At 42.7% G+C, this 20,008-nt stretch overlaps 1 protein-coding gene across 1 annotated transcript in view; it reads left to right on the plus strand.

The window, feature by feature from the left end:
* Positions 1 to 20,008, plus strand: part of Trank1 (tetratricopeptide repeat and ankyrin repeat containing 1) — an 83,323-nt gene that overhangs the window by 51,380 nt on the left and 11,935 nt on the right. Inside the window, exons 11-16 of the mRNA XM_005348204.2 lie at positions 441 to 3,314; positions 7,499 to 7,698; positions 7,991 to 8,128; positions 12,334 to 12,477; positions 13,432 to 13,588; positions 17,753 to 17,841. Coding sequence (XP_005348261.1) covers positions 441 to 3,314; positions 7,499 to 7,698; positions 7,991 to 8,128; positions 12,334 to 12,477; positions 13,432 to 13,588; positions 17,753 to 17,841 — 3,602 coding nt within the window. The remainder of the gene's footprint in view (positions 1 to 440; positions 3,315 to 7,498; positions 7,699 to 7,990; positions 8,129 to 12,333; positions 12,478 to 13,431; positions 13,589 to 17,752; positions 17,842 to 20,008) is intronic.

The raw sequence follows: 20,008 nt of genomic DNA on the forward strand, positions 1-20,008 counted from the left end.
GGGGTTTAAATTCTCAAGTTGGTTGTATGTAGCTTACAAATACTTTCCATGTATTTTTTTCATTTTTCAAGAATCCTGACTTACAGGATGTTGCTGTAATATCATCAAGTTATTTTAGGAGGTACCACTGATAGTCAGGATGGCGGTTATTTGTTGACAGGGGCTATCTTGCACATGGCCTCTGCTTATTGGTTGCCAGTATACCTTCCTGATTGTGACAACCAAACTGCAGCCACATTGCCAGATTCCCCATGGGGCAAGTTACCTTGGTTAAGAACATTGCATCATGTTCTTATTGCATCATCATTAATGAGTATCACCTCTTTGGAGAGGGTCAGTGTTGTATGGTGCCTCAAACTGGCACTGCTTGCATGCCCACGGCCTGCTGTTCCCTGAGAAGAATGGCTTTGCGCTCACAGGATTCTGTTTGTCTCTTTCAGCTGACATTGGCTTTAACTTCCTCAGCCACCTGTTGGACTTATTCTTGTCCAACCCTACCAAATTTTATTACCTTAATCCTAATGTTCAAGATAGCGATGGGAACACGCTGATGCACCTCCTTTTCCAGAAGGGTATGTTGAAGCGCACGAAGAAGCTAATAGATTTGCTGGTGAAGTTTGACATCAACTTCAACCTGAAGAACAAAGCAGGCAAAGGCATACGGCACCGTATTAAGAAAAATGATGCTCTGCTTTTGGCCTGGAACAAAGCTGTGACAGAGAATAGGCGGAAGAACCGCCAAGACCCTGCTGCCCACCTGGGGAGGCTCTCCAGATCTGCCCCTGGCCAGATGTCTCAGCTCAAGTCCCAAACTCCCTTCAAGTCTCTGCCATGTGGTGCCACTGGCAAAACCCTTTCATCTGGAGTCACAGAGATTCTTCCTGATGTTCAGGTAACCAGGCATGAGCCTGAAGCCATCAGGACACGTTCCCTGAGAGACCGCCTTGTACAGGACATCACAGTTCTGATCCAGAAGGTTGAGTTGGATATGTCTCTACCAGAGGACTATCCCCAGCGAGGCTCTTTCAAGGTAGCAGCTGGTACAGAAGGGAAGAAAGACAAACTCCAGGGAACCCCGAGTATAGGAAGCTCTGACTATAGTAGAAACAACCCTATTGTCTCTGAAACTGGGGATGGGCATGCTCAGGTAGACCCAGGGGCCTCCCAGCTTGTTCCTGTAGGTAACAGATTGGGAGTAGCCAGTGATGATCAGGACAACTGGACTATGCAGGAGATTGAGGCCTGTCTGCAGGACTTTGATAACATGACCTGGGAGATCGAGTGCACTTCAGAAATGCTGAAGAAGCTGTCCAGTAAGGTTATGACCAAAGTTATAAAGAAGAAAATCATCCTCGCCATCCAGCAGTTGGGGAATGGTGAATGGACCCAGGGCCTGCAGAAGAGGCTGAAACACTCAAAAGGAAACATACAACTCTTTGAAGCAAAGCTGGACAAGGGTGCCAGGATGCTATGGGAGCTTGCCATTGATTTCTCTGCTCGGTGCAGTGAGAACTCTGAGAAAATTATGGGTGCGGAACGGAACACCTGCTCCCTGGAAAAATCAGGGCGGGTCTATACGGAGATCATCCGCATCTGGGACATTGTCTTAGATCACTGTAAGCTGTCAGACTCCATCATGGCCATCTGCAGTGCCTATACCCGCGGCTTGTCCTGTGTCCTCCGGAAGAAGCTGAAGGGTATCAACAAAGGGCAAGTATCAGCTAACATGAAAATCCAAAAGCGAATACCTCGATGCTATGTGGAAGACACAGAGGCTGAGAAGAGTGTAGAACAGGCAGATCCTGAGTACTTTCCTCCAGCCAGTGCTGTGGAGACAGAGTACAACATCATGAAGTTCCACAGCTTCAGCACCAACATGGCCTTAAACATCCTCAGTGACATGACAGCAACGGTGGAGTATCCATTCCGAGTGGGTGAGCTTGAGTACGCTGTGATTGACCTCAACCCTAGGCCTTTGGAACCCATCATCCTTATTGGGCGGAGTGGCACTGGGAAAACAACCTGTTGCTTGTACAGGCTTTGGAAGAAATTTCAAATTTATTGGGAAAAAGCTGAGCAGGCAGGAAGCCCATTACTATCGAAACAGATCTTGCCAAAGAAAAGGTTGGAAGTAGAGCCCGGAAAAGAAGGTCCAGGTAGGGAGGAAGAAGAAGATGAGGAAGAGGAGAGTTCCATTAAAGTGGAAACAATGGATAATATAGATGAGGAGCAAGAGAATGAAGCTTGTGCTGGGGGAGCCACAGTGGAGCCAGCAGGGGACAGTCAAGTAGCAGAAGGATGTGTGCCAGAGCACCCACAGCAACTGGAACATCTGCACCAGATCTTTGTGACCAAGAACCACGTCCTGTGCCAGGAGGTGCAGAGGAATTTTATTGAGCTCACCAAGTCTACCAAGGCCACCAGTCACTACAAACCACTGGATCCCAGTGTCCACAAACTCCAGGACCTGAGGGACGAGAACTTCCCTCTGTTTGTGACTTCCAAGCAGCTGCTCCTCCTGCTTGATGCTTCTCTGCCAAAACCATTTTTTCTGAGAAATGAAGATGGAAGCTTAAAAAGAACCATTGTAGGATGGTCCACACAGGAAGAGTTTAGCATCCCCAGCTGGGAAGAGGATGATGAAGAGGTTGAGGCTGATGGGAACTATAGTGAGGAGGACAAAGCTACAGAAACACATGCAGGTGATAGTGATCCTCGGGTGTATGTGACATTTGAGGTGTTCACCAATGAGATATGGCCCAAAATGATCAAAGGGAGAAGTTCCTACAACCCAGCACTGATTTGGAAAGAAATAAAATCATTCCTGAAGGGTTCTTTTGAGGCTCTTAGTTGTCCTCATGGGAGACTGACTGAGGAAGCCTATAAGAAGTTAGGGAGGAAACGATCCCCCAATTTCAAAGAAGACCGGAGTGAGATCTACAGCCTTTTCTGCATGTATCAGCAGATCAGGTCCCAGAAAGGGTACTTTGATGAAGAAGATGTCCTGTACAACCTGTCCTGGAGACTGTCAAAGCTCAGGGTACTCCCCTGGTCCATCCATGAGCTCTATGGTGATGAGATTCAGGATTTCACTCAAGCAGAGCTGGCACTGCTGATGAAATGCATCAATGACCCCAATGCCATGTTCCTCACTGGAGACACCGCCCAAAGCATCATGAAGGGTGTGGCCTTCCGCTTCAGCGATCTGCTCTCTCTGTTCCACTACGCCAGCAGAAACACAGTAGATAAGCAGTGTGCTGTTCGAAAGCCCAAGAGGATTCACCAGCTGTACCAGAATTACAGATCTCACTCAGGTACCTCAAGCCTCAGGCTCATCTGCTGGGGAGGGGCTGGAGCATTGGCTTTGGGCTGTGTCTGTATCAGAAGTCGGTGACTCAAGGTTTGCTAGTAAATATGTTCATAAATAAGAGAACTTAGATTTTTTTTGCCTCCACTCATCTGTAAATAGATCACTGAAAATGTGGTTTGATAGAAATGAATCTTTTTTTTTAAAGAATTTATTTATTATGTATACAATGTCCTGCCTGCATGTATACTTGCAGGCCAGAAGAGGACGCCAGATCTCATTACAGATGATTGTGAGCCACCATGTGGGTTCTGGGAATTGAACTCAAGACTTCTAGAAGAGTAATCAGTGCTCCTAACCATTAAGTCATCTGTCCTGCCCTAGAAATGAATCTTTAGTGACCGTGTGTCCCAGGGAGTTTCTGTGATACAGACACTTCAGGGCAACATTGAAAGTGTTCTGGACACCTTTGCTAACTAACTCCCTCCCCTTTGTGGTGACACCAGTTGTCTGGCCAGGGCACATTGCTCTAGCCTGGCAGAGATTGTTGATGATAAGGAACAGTTTTTCATATGCTGGTCTTTAACAACTTTTGTATCTCTCAGAATTTTACAGAAGTAGGAAGTGACAGCAGGCAGGCAGGAGCAGCAGCAGGTGGCATTGTTGACTGGCACGTAAGTTCTGCAGGCACCAGGGAGTAGAACCTTTAGCTCTACAAATGCTACAGCTCGTGTGTAGGGGAGTTAGAGTTTCTTTTCTTTTTTTAATTTGAAATTTTAAAAATCAAAATGCAAAATACAAATATATCACTTTACCTACCTTATTATACTTCCCCCAAATTCTCCCACCTGTCCCCTCTTTCTCAAATTCATGGCCTCCGTTTCTTTTTTCTCTTTTTCTTTTGGTTTTCCGAGACAGAGTTTCTCTGTGGCTTTGGGGCCTGTCCTGGAACTAGCTCTTGTAGACCAGGTTGGCCTCAAACTCATAGAGATCCAATCCAAGTGCTGGGATTAAAGGCATGTGCCACCACTGCTCTGCTGGCCTTGGCTTCTTTAATTATTTTTTACATGCACACATATGCATGCATGCAAACACACACACACACACACACACAACCTACTCAGTCTGTTCAATGTTGTTTGTATGGATATGTTTTCAGGACTGACCACTTGGAGTTGGATAACTAAGTAGGGGTTTACTCCTGAGGAAGACTAATTATCTCTCTCTCTGCAGCCCAGCAATGGTGGTAGGCCTGCTCTCCCCATTCCACATCAGCGTGTCTGTTGGTGTTAGCATTGTTCAGGGAACAAGGCTGAAAGTCAGGATTTCTTCACCCTTTGCAACATTTGGTGATGCACTTTCCAGGTGGGCTTAGGCACCAGGACTCTTCAGCTCTTGACAGTGGCCAATGTTATAACTCCCAGGCCTGGAATCTTGGAAACCATTGACTCTTTGGAAGCCTTGACAGCTCTTTGGAAGCCTTCCAGCCACCTGGGCCTGCAGTGTGTCTTTGGCTCTTTAATGGACTTTCTCCTTCTGCAGCCTCAGTTCCCTTCTTTCTGCTCATTTTATCCCACTTGTCCCTGTCCTGGTTGCTATGCAGAACTCAGTACTTCTTCTTCGTTGGCCAGCTACGTGCAACTGCTCAGCTGCTGCCACCTCTACCATCATGGCCTCCCTCTCTCCTGTCACTGTCTTCATGACACTCTACTGTTCAACTGACTGACTACTTTCTTCATATGACCAGTCCAGTCTGACCCAAAGTAGAGGAGAAAAGACCATTCACTTCTAGAAGCTTTTTATTGTGTCTAATATTGTGCACCAAGGGAGGGAGGCAGCTTAGGAGGATGCCTCTCAACGTCTTGAGCCAAACAGCCTGCTTATAAAGCCAGAGAAGGGGTACTTGTACCAATCACAGCACACCTGGAATGCAAACGAAGGCTGTCTCTTTAGTGCCATTTCCAGCAGCCCTTTTGCTAAGTCACGAGGGGAATTACTGTTCCTCTGTAGGTGGAAACTGTTGCCGGGCCATCTAGATTTTGTTGAACCCCTAGAAACTGAAAGAGTCCGGACTGAGGCTGTGCCTTCAGGAACTGGAGCAGTCAGCTGCCACCATTGCATAGTTTCTCAAGGCATTCGTGGGATTCCAGATGTGCTGGCACTGGCACAAGGGTAATTTCTCGGGCTGTTTGACAGACATTCCTTTTGCTCAAGATGGCCAAGACAACAAAGGATAATCCAACAGCTGTTACTTAGGGGATCAAAGTGCCCTACCTCCCATCTTCCTTACTTATTTATAAGACATTAAAGAATTTATTAATGCTGGGTGTGGTGGTGCACACTTTTAATCCCAGGATTCTGCAGCCAGTGGCAGGCAGATCTCTGAGTTCAAGGCCAGCCTGTTTTACACAGTGAGTTCCAGGATTGCCAGAGCTACATAGTGATATCCTATCTCAACAACAAAAACCAAAAGAGGACTTATTATTAACTCTAATAATGAATTTTGTGTTTTAACTATGCTTAACATTTGCCTAGTGCCATCAGGAAAAGGCAGGTCTGCTTTATCTGTCTCAGAAATACTCGCTTAAAGTAATATCCAGTTAATAATTCATCAGTCCTTAAAACAGCTTTTCTCTCAAACTAGCCAATTGGGAAATAATATACACTTAAACACTTTTTCCTTTTGCATTTTTCATGTGTCTATGTGTTGTGTATGTGTGTGGATGTGTCCATAAGTTTGTTGGTACACATGTGTGGGTGTGCAGATAGGTGTACATGCATGTGTGTGTAGAGGTCCAAGGCTGAAGTTTCTCTAACTTATTCATTGAGGCAGACACCCCTTATTGTTGTCTTCTTCCCACTCCCTAGCAACAACTCATCTCTCTGTTTCTATGGAGTTCCCTGTTATGGATGTCTCATGTGAGTAGAAAGATAAAGTATGTGGCCTTTTGTCTGATTTATGTTAATTAATATTCCAAGATTTACCAAAGTTACATCCAAGCATAGCATGTGTGTGTGTGTGTGTGTGTGTGTGTTTTTCCTTTTTTATGGTTGGCCTGTATTCCTTGTATATGGTGATAGAAAAAACTTTTCTAGTTTCCTGGATGGTATTCTAGTTGTTCAGCACAGTACTTTTGTGCCCTTTTTGGGCTCCACTGTTAGTGTAAATCTTTGGCCCTTGCTAGCTCTTAACGAATAGGGAACCACAGTGGCAACAGATTGTTTTAGGAACAGCAGTTGCTAATTACGTTCATGATTGCTCTATATTGGAAACTTGTAATAATTAAAGAATCAGATAAAATGTTTTCTCCTTACTATTTGATAAAAGTAAGTTGTGATAACACATGGAATTTCATGGTATTCTGCCTTGATCATTATAATCTATCTGGTACTAGGCAAGTAAGGGACCTAGAGAGACCCAGAAAGATAGGTATTCAGTCTAACTTAAAATCCCATCACTTAGATGAGTCCAGTTATTTCTTAGCTGGTGGAGTCCATTAGTAGCAACTCTATTGTTTCATCTGTCGCATTGGGTTCCTGTAAGGGTTTCCTGGAGGTATTTTTATGAGGGTGACTATTCTATCTCAGGCTTTAGTCAGTATTGCTTCAGAGCATAAGTAAGAAACGAGACTGGCTGGAAAAAAGCTTTTTACAAAGTCTGTTCTCTGGCTCTGACACTTTTCCTTTGTATGGTACTGTTTCAGCTGGATAAACTTGGAAGAACAGGGTGATAGAGGCTGTGGTTGTCTCCAGGTAGCAATTACTGATGCTGTTACCATGGTAATGTTGCTTTCAGTGCTGTGGGGACCAATGAGAGGATTCAGTGATTCTTGATCTTACTATACTCTTACCATGTTTATATGGACAGTCCAGTACCTGTAGTTGTGGAGACATATCTACCTTGAGTTCCTTAGGCAGTGATCTTTCCATTGTCATCGGAAGTTGTGGTTGAGGTCTCATAAATCTGCTTAGTACAGCAACACATTACTGCCTTCACCTACTATACCTAGAGTGATCTGGGTTAGGACCACATTGTTAACAAGTGGGAACGGGATATAAACTTGAAATGAAGTATTCTTCCTGAGTCAGTAATATATACTGCCTCCTCTGTGAAAAAGAAAACCAAACAAATAACCATAAACCTCAGCCTTGCTGTGTGGTATTTGACAGATACTTTCTGTTTCATCCTAGGAATCCTCAATCTTGCATCTGGAGTGGTGGACTTACTTCAGTTCTACTTCCCAGAATCCTTTGATCGCCTTCCAAGAGATTCTGGACTTTTTGATGGTCCCAAGCCAACTCTCTTAGACTCTTGTAGTGTAAGCGACTTGGCAATTTTACTGCGAGGGAACAAAAGAAAAACCCAGCCCATTGAATTTGGTGCCCACCAGGTAAGCTTATTGGGATTATATGTTCTGAAATAAGTCAGTTTGAAGTTGCAGCCATGAAGCAGCAGCAGCAGCAGCAGCGGAATTACTGTATAAGAATCCAGTAGCTCTTGATCTAGGATGGTGCATGCTTAAGAGAGGCCATTGACTGGGACTGTCTTCCCAATCCTGACTGACCATGTCCACCCTGGCCATTTCTCTTTAAAGTCATTACTCATTTCCTAGGGAAACAGATGAGACTTTCCTTTATTTGACTTTGTAGAATCTGATATTGTTTGGGTTTATTTTACTTTAGGTGATTCTCGTTGCCAATGAAATGGCAAAAGAGAAAATTCCAGAAGAGCTGGGGTTAGCACTTGTGCTAACCGTTTATGAGGCAAAAGGATTGGAATTCGATGATGTCCTCCTTTACAACTTTTTTACTGACTCCGAGGTATGTCCCACTGAGTTCTTCTCACACAGTCCAGAGTGGAACTTGTGCTCTGCAGAAGACAGTCTGGAGATAAGGCTAAGAGTTTGTCACAGGTGCCTGTGTGTGTTGTAGAACATCGTGTATTTAGTGTGGGGTTTGTGAGTTAATGGAGGGGTTGAAAGTAGTTGTGGGTTGTTCCACAGTATCTCATGGGCTGCTTTTCCCTCTACACATCCCTGGCTCTCTTGTGTTCATGTCTTCTGAATGGCTAGCCCTCGAGGGCCAGTTTTCATTAGCTGCTCTTATCATTGGCTCCCAGGGATGCCTAAGTTGGAGCAGGTTCTAAGGAGAGCCATACATGAAGGCAAGGTTAGCAGTGTCCACTCTATGAGTTCAGAGATGGGCAAAGCCAGTTGATAAAAAGACAATTCCACGAAGACAGTGAGATTTGGTTCCAGTCTCCTGGATCAGGTAATGTGGGTGACAGGAGCAGCCACCTTTTCTCCAGCCTCCTTTGGCATGCTTCACTGTCACAGCTTCACACCGCAGCCACGGTAGCCAGAGTCCATGGATTGACCCCAGTGACGTCTCTGCCAGCCACTGCCTTAATGTAGTTCCTGGGTCCTTGTCATGTGTTTTTCTTTTTAAATTTCAGATTACTGTTAGGGGAATCACTAAGTCAAAGACCATTGCCTTCTGGCTTATAGCCGCTGGTTTCCTTTCACTAGTGTAGTCTTTGTGTGGGGCCTCAGGCTGGCTGCTATGGGTCTTCTTAGTGCTACAGCAGCTGTGTTCTGGTCCCTGTTGCAGAGTTTTTGTTACATGCTTAGAAAGGCTGTTTTTTTTTTTTTAAAAAAAGACTTAACTCTGAGCACCTTTTAGCTTTGATACCTTAAAATCTATCCCTGATCTGACCCTTGAAATAGAATCCTTCTTTTACATTTGTCTGATCATTCTTAAATGTCATGTTTGATTTAGCAATATTTATATATGGTACTGCAACAGATACCTCACAGTTCATAAATAACTTTTTGAATGCAATGTCTCATCCTACCAATGCTCGAGGTCCTGAGTATTTTTATTACCTTCATTCTTTAAGTAAAGCCAAAGGTTATTGGGTTGAGTAAGTTGCCCATAGTTATGATATTCACAGCAGAGTCCGAAGAAAACCGAAGTTTTTTGAGCTCCGAATACTTTCCTTTGTCCTCCTTTCTTGTCACACGTGACTTGGCTTCTAGAAACTTCCACAATGAATAAATATATAGTGCCACTTCTTATGTGCAACCCCTTCCTGGTAGATTTGTTAAGAAAAGCAGATGCATGCTCATTAACCCTGCTACCATTTTTCATCTCTGAGGTCTAACTTTTTTTTCCTAATAACACATCCACTGGTCATGGTTGGACTGAGGCTCTCCTGAAAGAGAAAGGGGTAAGAATTTGTTGTTCCTGTCCTTTATTAAGTGCCATTTGTATGCACATGCCAGTGATAAAGTCAGAGGTCAAAGATTTAAGGATCCATGTGGGGGAACTTTGCTTTCAAAAGAAAAACCAGTTATTCTTTACCTGCTCCCAGGAATGGCACAAGAATCTCTCTGTCCTTCCACTGAATTCGGTGAAATTCAGAAACACGAAAACAACAAACACCTAAACAAATGGTAACATTTGTTTTATTCTGTGTACATAATGAGACATCTAGTAAAGATTTTGATATGGTGCTTCCTGGTGTAATGCAATTGTGCATTCCCTGGTGCAAAGTATGCCCCCAATTTATCCTTTACAATCTCCAGACCAGAAGAATGCAACTGGGAGAGGAAATGCATATAATAAAAAGGAGAGGGAAGGCAGGCAGATCAAATCTCCTCACCCTCCATGGTCTGCAATTCAGATTTCTTTCAGGTGGCTGGATGAAGGTTGCTGAACAGTAATCAATATTTGACATGGAACAGTGGAGATCGTCTGTCTTTGTCCCTCTTAGTGTCCCAGGCAGGCATTGCTTTGGAACATCTGGCATTTGGGCCTGGGTGGGGGTTTGGGCCTGGATGTGCATGGACATGGGTGGGTACTGTCTGTAGTTCTTCTGTCTAGATTTATTTTGCCCGTTCACCACAATCTCAAGTTGTCTTCTGAGTGGGGAGGCAGCCAAGAGGTGGTCAAGCCAGACCCTGGCAGGATGTTTCCTCACCTTAGGGGAGAAGTTACTCTCTCAGAAAGCTGTAAACTATCCTCCTTGGGAATTGAGAAGGGTGAATGCTATTTATGCTACTTTTGAGGGCATTCTTTCTTTCACACTAATATGTGAGAGGGATGGGGGGAACTTGAAAACCACAAATTTTGTGGGAGACTTGCTAGTAGAATCCAGGCCTTTTCCTTGAAAGAAGCAGCTCTTTTCATTGCCCCAAGTGCTGCAGGCCTGTTATCTTGGCGATTAACACATATTCCCCTTCCTGTCTCCATCTTGAAAACAAGAAAATATTTGCTTCCTGGAAATATGTAGCACAAACCATCTGAGCAAGTTTGCTTCTCTCCCAGAAGTTTTAAAATATGTGACGCTTCCTTCCCTGGCCCCTCTGGCAGTCTTTTTGCCCCTTTGCCTGCCAGGCGGGTCCTCTTGAATGTCCGCATTTTACCTGCTTTCCTTGACTCTGCTTGCTAAGTAGCTTTACAAAGAGGATGTCATGAGTATGTCCTAAAGAGTTTTTCTAAACCTTTCACCTGTTCAAATGACTTCACTTATGGTTGGCATCACTTTTCAGAGTATGGTACTGAACCCCATAATTGATTTTTATAGCAAAAACAGCCAGCCCTGTTTATTAGACCATGTTTTATGCATGTAACTTAGTTTAATCATGTAGTAAAGCAGAACAACTTAAAACAAGCATCTACCAGCTCTGTCCACTTTATGGTTTGGGCATCCTTGAACATTACAATGATGTCAAGTTGGCACGCTTTATAAAAATGAAAGGCTGGGGGAATAGAGTGGCTACATTCAGAAGACATGTGAATTGTGAAATTCAAGACTCCTAGGGATTTTTCATTTTAAGTACCACATATAACCTGAACAATTCAGCCTTGCGGGGGTCAGAAACCAATTCTGAAGCTTGCTGACCAATTTCAGCCCACTGGCTCTTTCTCACATCCTGGAACTAAAAATGGATTTTACATTTTTGAATGGTTAGAAAAAACTCAAAGAATAATATCTCATGGCACATGGAAATTATATGAAACTCAGTTTAGCACTGACCAATATCTTTATTGAAATATAGCATGTCCGTCCATTCATTCACATGTTGTCTGGTTACTTTAGCACTGTGGCAGGTTGACCAATGAAAGACCATGTAACATGCAGATATTACCCCTTGCAGTGGTTCTCCCCTAGTGCTATGACCCTTGAATACTCTTTCTCATGTCGTGGTGATCCCATCATAATTTTTATATTGATATTTCATAACTGTAATTTTGCTGCTGTTATGAATATTAATGTAAATATCTGTGTTTTCAGATGGTCTTAGGCAACTCTTGTGAAAGGGGTCATGACCCACAGATTGAGAACCACTGCTTTAGCATTGCTATCCCCTAGTCATACAATCCCATTAGCTTTGGGGGTTTGGGTAAAAGAAAGAATATATTAAAAGCAAGTACTATACCCTCAATGTTATCTCCTTTTCTTGACAAACAAAGTGAAGTTGTTCTGTTATCCACTATAAAAACATTGTGTCCAAGGTCAGATAATAAGTGGAAAATTAGTTATTAATATGCCTCATCTACCTCATATCATGTCACATATAGCATCTATTTTTCTCTCCATTCAGTGGTTGATTAATTTAGATAATTCTGCCACCTGTGCCTAAATGTTGTCCCTATGTGGTATTTCTTAACCACATTGTGAGAAGGAGTAAGGTTCCCTCCGTCCTTACTGCTTGCTGACATCCTTTGAATTACTGTAACACCTAGGGCCCTTAGCATTCTTGCCCATAGAGGGCACCTATGCCTGGATTCTCAATCATCTTACCCAAGTGTTGGTGTATTTTCATGGTAGCTTCTTTGACTTCTGCCTGTGCAACCTTAGCTCTTCCCATCTATTCTGAGGCCATGAGATACTTCCCTCTATACAACTTGTGTTGAAGGCTCCACACCTGTGCTTGGGGCTCAGTTTTCTGTGGAGCTTGGGAGGTATTTCAAAAGCAAATTCTGTTGTTCTTCAACTTGTTGTTGTTGTTGTTGTTTAGGCTTACAAGGAATGGAAGATCATTTCCTCATTCATACCGTCATCTGACTCCAGAGAGGAAAACTGGCCATTGGTTGATGTCCCTCTGGAGAAATCAAACTCCTCTCAGGCTCGGCCCCTTATGGTGAACCCAGAAATGTACAAGGTGAATATCTGCAATTTGTTCACACAGAGATTTAATATGGAACAAGCAAATAAGGCTTGGAAAGAAAATGAGAAGAAAAATGGAGCCTTGCACTTGGCTGGCCTTCCATTACATTGACAGTGGGAATGGGGAAAGAAAGGCAATGTTGTCTGTCCCCTCCCTCTCTGCAGAGCACTGGATTGATGGAGGTGGAAGGGCCTTCCATTCACCTCTGGAACCCAGCTTTATTCACAAAAGTTGATGAAATCACAGAATGTGTTTGAACTGGTTTAGTAGTAATGATAGTTGCTGTACAAGGCATGACTGTCTTAATTTTAAAAAGCAAGCAACACACACACACACACACACACACAAAAAAAACTTAAAGGAAAAGTAAGTCATAACAGTTGTGAGGTCCTGGTATCCTTCTCAAAGGTTAGCAGTAATTTTTTAAAACTTAATTTTAAGTAATGTTTATTTTAATGCTTATTTATGTGTGTTTGGGTTCCTGTGGCAGGTGGAAGAGGATGTTGGATCTGCTGGAGATAGAATTACATTTATTTATGAGTTACCTGTTGGGAACTTATGTGACTGGGAATAGAATTCAGTCATCTGCAAGAGCAGCTAGTGCTCTTGACTACAGAACAGAACAAACTCTCTAAAACTTTTTTTTGTGGGTCAGTGAGATGGGTCAGTGGGCAAAATGCTTGTAAGGCAAACCTAACTACCTGAGTTCAATTCCTAGAACCTATATAGAAGGAGAAGGAGAGAACTAACTCCACAAAGTTGTTCTGTGACTTGTACACATATGTCCTCACATGCAAATATTCTACCGATACAAATAATAAGTAAAATTAAATTAAAAATTAGCTTAGTTTTTATACTTTTCTCAGATCAGAGTAAACCCCTTAAATCATGTTTACACTGTCACTTGGACACAAGGCTCATCATCTTTGTCTTCAATCTTATTGTTAGCTCCTCAATGGAGAGCTGAAGCAGCTGTATACTGCCATCACACGGGCTCGGGTCAACCTCTGGATCTTTGATGAAAACCTAGAGAAGCGGGCTCCTGCTTTCAAATATTTCATTAGGAGAGATTTTGTCCAAGTTGTAAAGACAGATGAAAATAAAGGTAAAATCTCATTAAACTATTCTTGCTGTTGGAGATGTGTCTCTTCTGTTCTGATGGTCATGTAGAAAGGGCAGTTTTTGTTGTTTTGTGTTTTATAGTGCTGAAGATTGAACCTGGGCCCTTATGCATGGGAGGCCAAGTATTCTACCACTGTTCTGTGCTTCCAGTCATGGGGTGTAGAGTTTTGTTTTGCTTGATAGCACCCTCTCCATGCTTTTCTCAGAAAACGCATTTTAGCTTTTTTATGTTAAAGTGTCTGGGAAAGAGTGTTTGTTGTGCATTTGGGGTGAGTTTGCTACTTTAGAGAAATCTGTTATTTGTCCTTTAAAAGTGAGTGATTTGGGTATGGGCTGCAGGAACTAGGTCACAGTGTTATAATACAAGTTACTAAAAACTTTTGGGTAGCCTGATTGAGATTGCCTATCAAAGTGAAAACCACATAGCCCTAGTTGTAATAACAAGAAAATGAAAGTAGTCCAAACATCCAGTAAGGGAAAGGCTAAAATGCCATACAATTATTAAAAAGACTAAGATGGATTTCTACTTATTGGTATGGAAAGATGTTAAGATATGATATATAAAAACAAGAAAAATACAAACAGTGTAGAATGATACAATTTTTTTTGGCATTAGGTTCTTTAATTGCTCTGGGAAGGAGTTTCCTCAATGATGGCAGGAAGTTATTGAACTGGATTTAGCATAGGGGCCTGAGAGCAATCCCTCAAGGAGTTTTGTAAAGGCAAAGATGGTCTTGAATGTCTCTTGTTGATCTACATTCACTAGCCCAATGTTTGCCTTTGCCACATCTTCTGCATAATCAAGAAGTGACAGGCATTCTGCTTAGAATATGTTCAGGAAAAAACATTATTTCTAGGATTATCCTGTTTACAATCCCATTTAAGGTGACCATGTTTGCCAACACTATAATAGTTAACATTTTAATTTTTCCTTAAAACTCTGGAAATCAACTCTCCTATCCATGTATCATCATGATAATGAGATTTAATATAAGATGTAGCTCAGATACAGAATGATCCAATTTTAAAGAACCTTATATTAACACAAATACAAAACTATGTACATCAGCATATAGCAGAATAGAAAATTTACATGTACACATATGTTATGTGTATGTGCATATGAAATCTGTTTAAGTGCCTATGACTGTCAAACCAAACTCATTTTGCACACTGGTACATTAAGAATTAGGTTAGTGAGTGTCTTAGTTACTGTTCTGTTGATTTGAAGAAATTCTATGACCAAGGGAACTCTTACAGAAGAAAGCATTGAAATGGGAGCTGCTTGCAGTTTTAGAGAGTTAGTCAGTGATCATTATGGTAGTAAGATGGCAGGCATGGTGTTGGGGAATAGCTGAGAACTTTACATCCTGATCCAAAGTAGCAGGCATCAGGCAGAGAGAGACACCTGGTCTGGCATGGGCTTTTGAAAACCTTAAAGCCCATCCCCATACCTCTTCCAACAAGGCCCCACTTCCTAATCATTCCTAAACAGTTCCACTAACTGGGGATCAAGCATTCAAATGCATGTGCCGATATGGGCCTTTCTCATTCAGACCACCACAGTGAGATTAGTTGGACTGTCTGACTGTCTGGCTTCTAAACGTCACAGCACAGAGACCAAGAATTCAGATGGCAAGAGAGTCATCATTTGTATCAATTTAACTCCTGGTTATTCAGGGCCCCATGGCGAGCAGGTCAGGATAGAGAAAATGCATAAATATACATTTGCACAGCTGCTACTTCTGAAGTAGACTTTACAGTGCTCACCTTTGTATAGGTCTTTATGTGTTTGTTGAGTAGATGTAGACATCATTTTCTTCTTTAGACTCTATAGTATTAGAAAGGTTTAAAAATTATATATTATTATTGTCATAATTTTCAAAGACTAGCTAATTAAAAAATAAAGTCCTCTGAGTAAGATAACCATGAAGAAAAACAATCTTCCCTCTGTGGAGAAGAAAGCCTCATTTTTTCTTGAGAATTAGTTAATGAGTTGGCTCCTCTAGACTGTGGTTAATTTCTCTAAGGGTTGTGTACTTCTCAGGAAGAAGCAGAGCTTATCTACTGTAGAGAGGTTTGCTGGTTGCCTGACTATTTCTGGTTATTGCTCATAGCTCAGTTGGGGACCAGGATCCAATCTTCTTTTTTTTGGGCTGTGGTGAGAAGGGTTGAAGGCTTAACATTAAAATCTCATCTTCTCAGTGACCTTGCCATCTGAGTAGTTACATGACCTTGTTCAGGCCCAATTTCCTTATCATGGGCCCTTTTCCCTTCCCATTAAAAGGAAAAGGAGTCGGTTGGCCTAGTATATAATTTTCAATTTATCCTGTAACTTTTTTTTCCAAGACAGGGTTTTTCTGTGTTCTAGGATAGCCTGAAACTCACTCTGTAGACAAGGTTAACCTTGAATTTAGAGATCTATCTGCCTCTGCCTCCTAAGTGCTGGGATTAAAGGTGGGCACCACCACCTCCTGACTCACTCATATTCCTTTTAATTACCCAATATGCTCTAGTACCCACTGGAGGGATGATTAAGATAAGTAGTTTTACTTACAAAGTTAAAATGTTCAAGAACGACAGTTTCTTTTGTATCATGGTAGCAGTATGAGCACAAGAGCAAGGGCAGTCTTAACCATAAGCTATGGTTGGACACGTAGACTCTTCCAGTGCATCTGTCTCTCCAGTACAGGTGAATATGAGGTGAGTATGGCACTGATACATTTTGGAATTTTTTAGCATGGTTACCTCGTCCTCTTCAGGTGTAGGATGGGGTTTTCTTTGGGACTATACTCCCACCTGGTGCATAGAGGCCTCACTCAGGGCTGTGGTCATTGTTGCATTGTGCTTCATAAGACTATTGGAAGGAAAGCAGGGAGGGAGCAGGCTGTGAAGTCTTCTTGGTCTCTGATCCTTCTGGTTGAGACCCATTGTTCTTTGGTTGCAACCCATTAGTCTAGGCATCTCTGGTCCCTTTAGCTTTGATCTGGCTTCCTGACATTGTTGTGGCATTCACTGTATCTCTGGTACTTAATGAACTGTGCATTGTTGTTCGTTGCTGATGACATTCTGAGGACCATGGGTGGGGAGGGTTGGTATGGAACAGAAAGGACAGACTGTAAGTGGTTATAGTAGTGTTTTCCCACCCACAGCAAGGTGTTAGGCTGTCTACTGTGGTGAGGACAACATATGCACTTGGAAGCAAAAAATGGATTTTGTTCAGCTTGGAATTTTCAGCTTTACAATGGTATAGAATTGATACACCAGTAGAAACCATATTTTGAATTTTCATCTTTTCCTCAGCTAGTAATAAGTGGGTACAATTAGCAACCACAGTGTCCTGGGTTGCTAAGACATGGTATCTTGTAAATTAGTTGTATTTAAAGCCCTTTTGAATTATGATATTTCCAGTTTACTGTGGGGTTTGTTGAGATGTAGCTCCATCAGAAGCTGAGTAGCATGTATTGTAAATGCCTGTCCTCTTGTCCCATGCTGAATTTTGAGAGCTTACTAAGAACTAACTGGCTTTTTATTTTCAAGGAATTAATAATTGCTATGTGTCTTCTTGTTTATAGCTACAGTCAAGAAAAGTAGACCAGAATTTAAAAAGCAAATTATGTGTTTCTCACTTCCACCTCCTCCTTCTGAAACATACACCAACCTGTTTTGGTGCTAAAATACTTCTTGATGAAGTCTAGAAGGGCAACACAGCGCATTGCCTGCAGTACAGCAACAAATGTGATTTCTCCCATTTCTACTAGCTAGAAGGCCAATATCAAGGAGTAGGTGGGGTTAGTTTTTTTCTGAGGCCTCTCTTGGGCTTCCAGATGAAGAACACCTTCTTACTGTGTCCTCACATGGTCTTTCCTTTGTGTGGTGCAACTGTGGTGTATGTGCGAGTGTGTGTGTGTGTGTGTGTGTGTGTGTGTGTGATGTATATATCCTGATCTTTTACTGTGAGACTGGTTTAAGGCCTATCCCAAAGACTTCATTGTATAGCTCTGGTCTCCAAAGAAAGCCCTATTTTTGAAGTAGTAGAGATTAAGAATTCAGCAAATGAATTTCGGGGGATATAGTTTAGGCCAAACAGATGTAAGTCGAGGGTTACTGCCTAGAGAAACAAGCTCACTTTTCACTTTCATTTTAGACTTTGACGATAGCATGTTTGTTAAGACCTCAACTCCTGGTGAGTGGATCACACAAGGAGACTATTATGCCAAGCATCAGTGCTGGAAGGTAAGGAGCCGGGGCCAGAAGCCAGGGTGAGGAATGTCTGTGACTGCTGGCCTTGGCAGACCTCATGGGAAGGTTTCCCACTATCACATTGGTGACTAGGACACAGTGATGGTGGCAGTGATTGTGCCATTTCTGAGTTTATCCTGACAGGAGGAGAGCCCCCTGCCCTGTTCCTTCCCAGTCAGTGCAGGCATGGTAGTCCTTCATTTCAGCAAAGTGCTGACAGATAGATAAATAGATAGATAGATAGATAGATAGATAGATAGATAGATAGATAGATAGATAGATAGATAGTCAGATAGTCAGTCAGTCAGTCATGGTCTGTCCCCTGCCAAGGGGCCTTCCTATTTATTTCCATGATTGATTTTTGCAGCTCAGCTAAACCATTAACAGTCCCAATCTTACTTTATTTCTTCCCTTTGTCAGCTGAAGCTCGCTAGAGATGTTCCCCTCTGTAGCTGCACAGTGTCTGCTTCAGCAACTCCGGACACCCCGCTATCAGCAGCATCCCACACAGGAATGAGGGCAGGCACTAGCTTCTTTAGGATCTCTTTTTAGATCCAAAGTTCCCAGTGAACTTCCTCATGCTTCTCCTTGTTAGTACTAGGTCACATGCCCTTCACCTCTGCAAAGTCATCTGGGAGGGTAGTCCTCTTGACAGTTTAAGCCTTGTATGTAGAGTAGATTTTTTTTGATCTGGCAAGAAAGGAAGGAGAATGCTGTGGGTAGCAACGATATCTACCACCACCGACTGAGTTCAGGAAACTTACAGCTCTTGGAGCTGACTGCTGGGCACCTGGATGACTGGCTCACCATGACTACAGCTGAAAGCAGCTGCGCTGGTTTTGGCAGATGGCTTTCTTTCCTTCTCTGCAAATGGATGGGGTCCAGCTTCTCAAGTGTCCCAGAAAGATGTCTGCTGCTTCCCTTCCATGTCTGAACAGACGCTGTGTGGCTCATTCTGTTGCTCTAGCAACTCTTATTGTTGGAGCCTGTAAGCTAGGTCTGAGTGAAGGCACTAGGACTGTAGGTCAGAATTGATCAAAGACAGGCCCTGTGGTATAGACAGAGACAGAGCACCTCACATTTCCTTCATCTCAGTTCCTAGAAAAGTTTGGTTTGCTATGATGGGAAATAGTTTACATGTACAGAAAAGGGATCATATCTGGGTTTTTCATAACAAGTACCCCCACCCAAACTTAGCGGCTTATCACAAGTTGTCTGCACAGGTCTCTGGGCTAGCAGTTTGAACCAGCTAAATAGCTACTGGACCCACCGGAATTCGTGTGTCTACCCTTGGCCGCCATTCAGTTGTATTCTGTTTCTGGTGATTGGCCGGTTCCTGGCTCTGGTAATGGGGGGATGGGTGTGGGGGTCACTAGGATTCTTGGAAAACTTCAGCAGATCTTGTTCCTTCAGCAGATAAATTTGGGCTAGTTCATATTATGCCAGCGTTCAAAGAAATATGTCAGTCCTGAAGGCCTGTTCTTAGAATTAGCCCTGTGGCACTTCTTATGAATTCTCTTGGCTACATAAGTCAGAGGCCACATTAAAGGACAGGGAGACAGACAGACTCACTAATGCTGGGGTAGAAGCAGCAAAAGTATATTCAAAGGAATGTGGCAGAGGTCAGAGGTGTGAGGAGCTCTGGCCACCCTTTTGATTTCTAACAATGAGGTGAAGAGAAAAACCATGCTATTATAGAGGTATATATGAAAGGTTATTTTCAAAATATGCAATATTTAGCTGTAGAAATTGATAGAGCCCCAAAATTATTCATTATTGATCCTTGTTATAATTGAAAAGAAGCACTGAACATTTGGCTATTGTTGTAAAACCAAAATATTTTTTGGCAGGGTGGAGGGAGGCAGCAGGGAGGGAATGGCAAGGCAGGCTGGGCAGCAGCAGGTGTGGGCACCAGACCGGAGTGTTATAATATAAAATCTTAACTCTTCATTCCTTTCAGAACATCATTGATGTTGCCCATATGTGTTGTCCATGGGTTTCCAATTATTTATCCCTTTAAAAATACCTTTTGAATGTTTGAATCTAAAATTTTTTTAGGGGAGCCGGCACAGATGAGAATGTTATAAAAAGCCTTCTCCTCGCCCGACTTTATTTTGACCCCCGCTAAAGGACTTCAGGACTCAGGTGGCTTATTGAGTTT

The sequence above is a fragment of the Microtus ochrogaster genome, chromosome 5 (genome assembly GCF_000317375.1).
Source record: "Microtus ochrogaster isolate Prairie Vole_2 chromosome 5, MicOch1.0, whole genome shotgun sequence".
NCBI lineage: Eukaryota > Metazoa > Chordata > Mammalia > Rodentia > Cricetidae > Microtus > Microtus ochrogaster.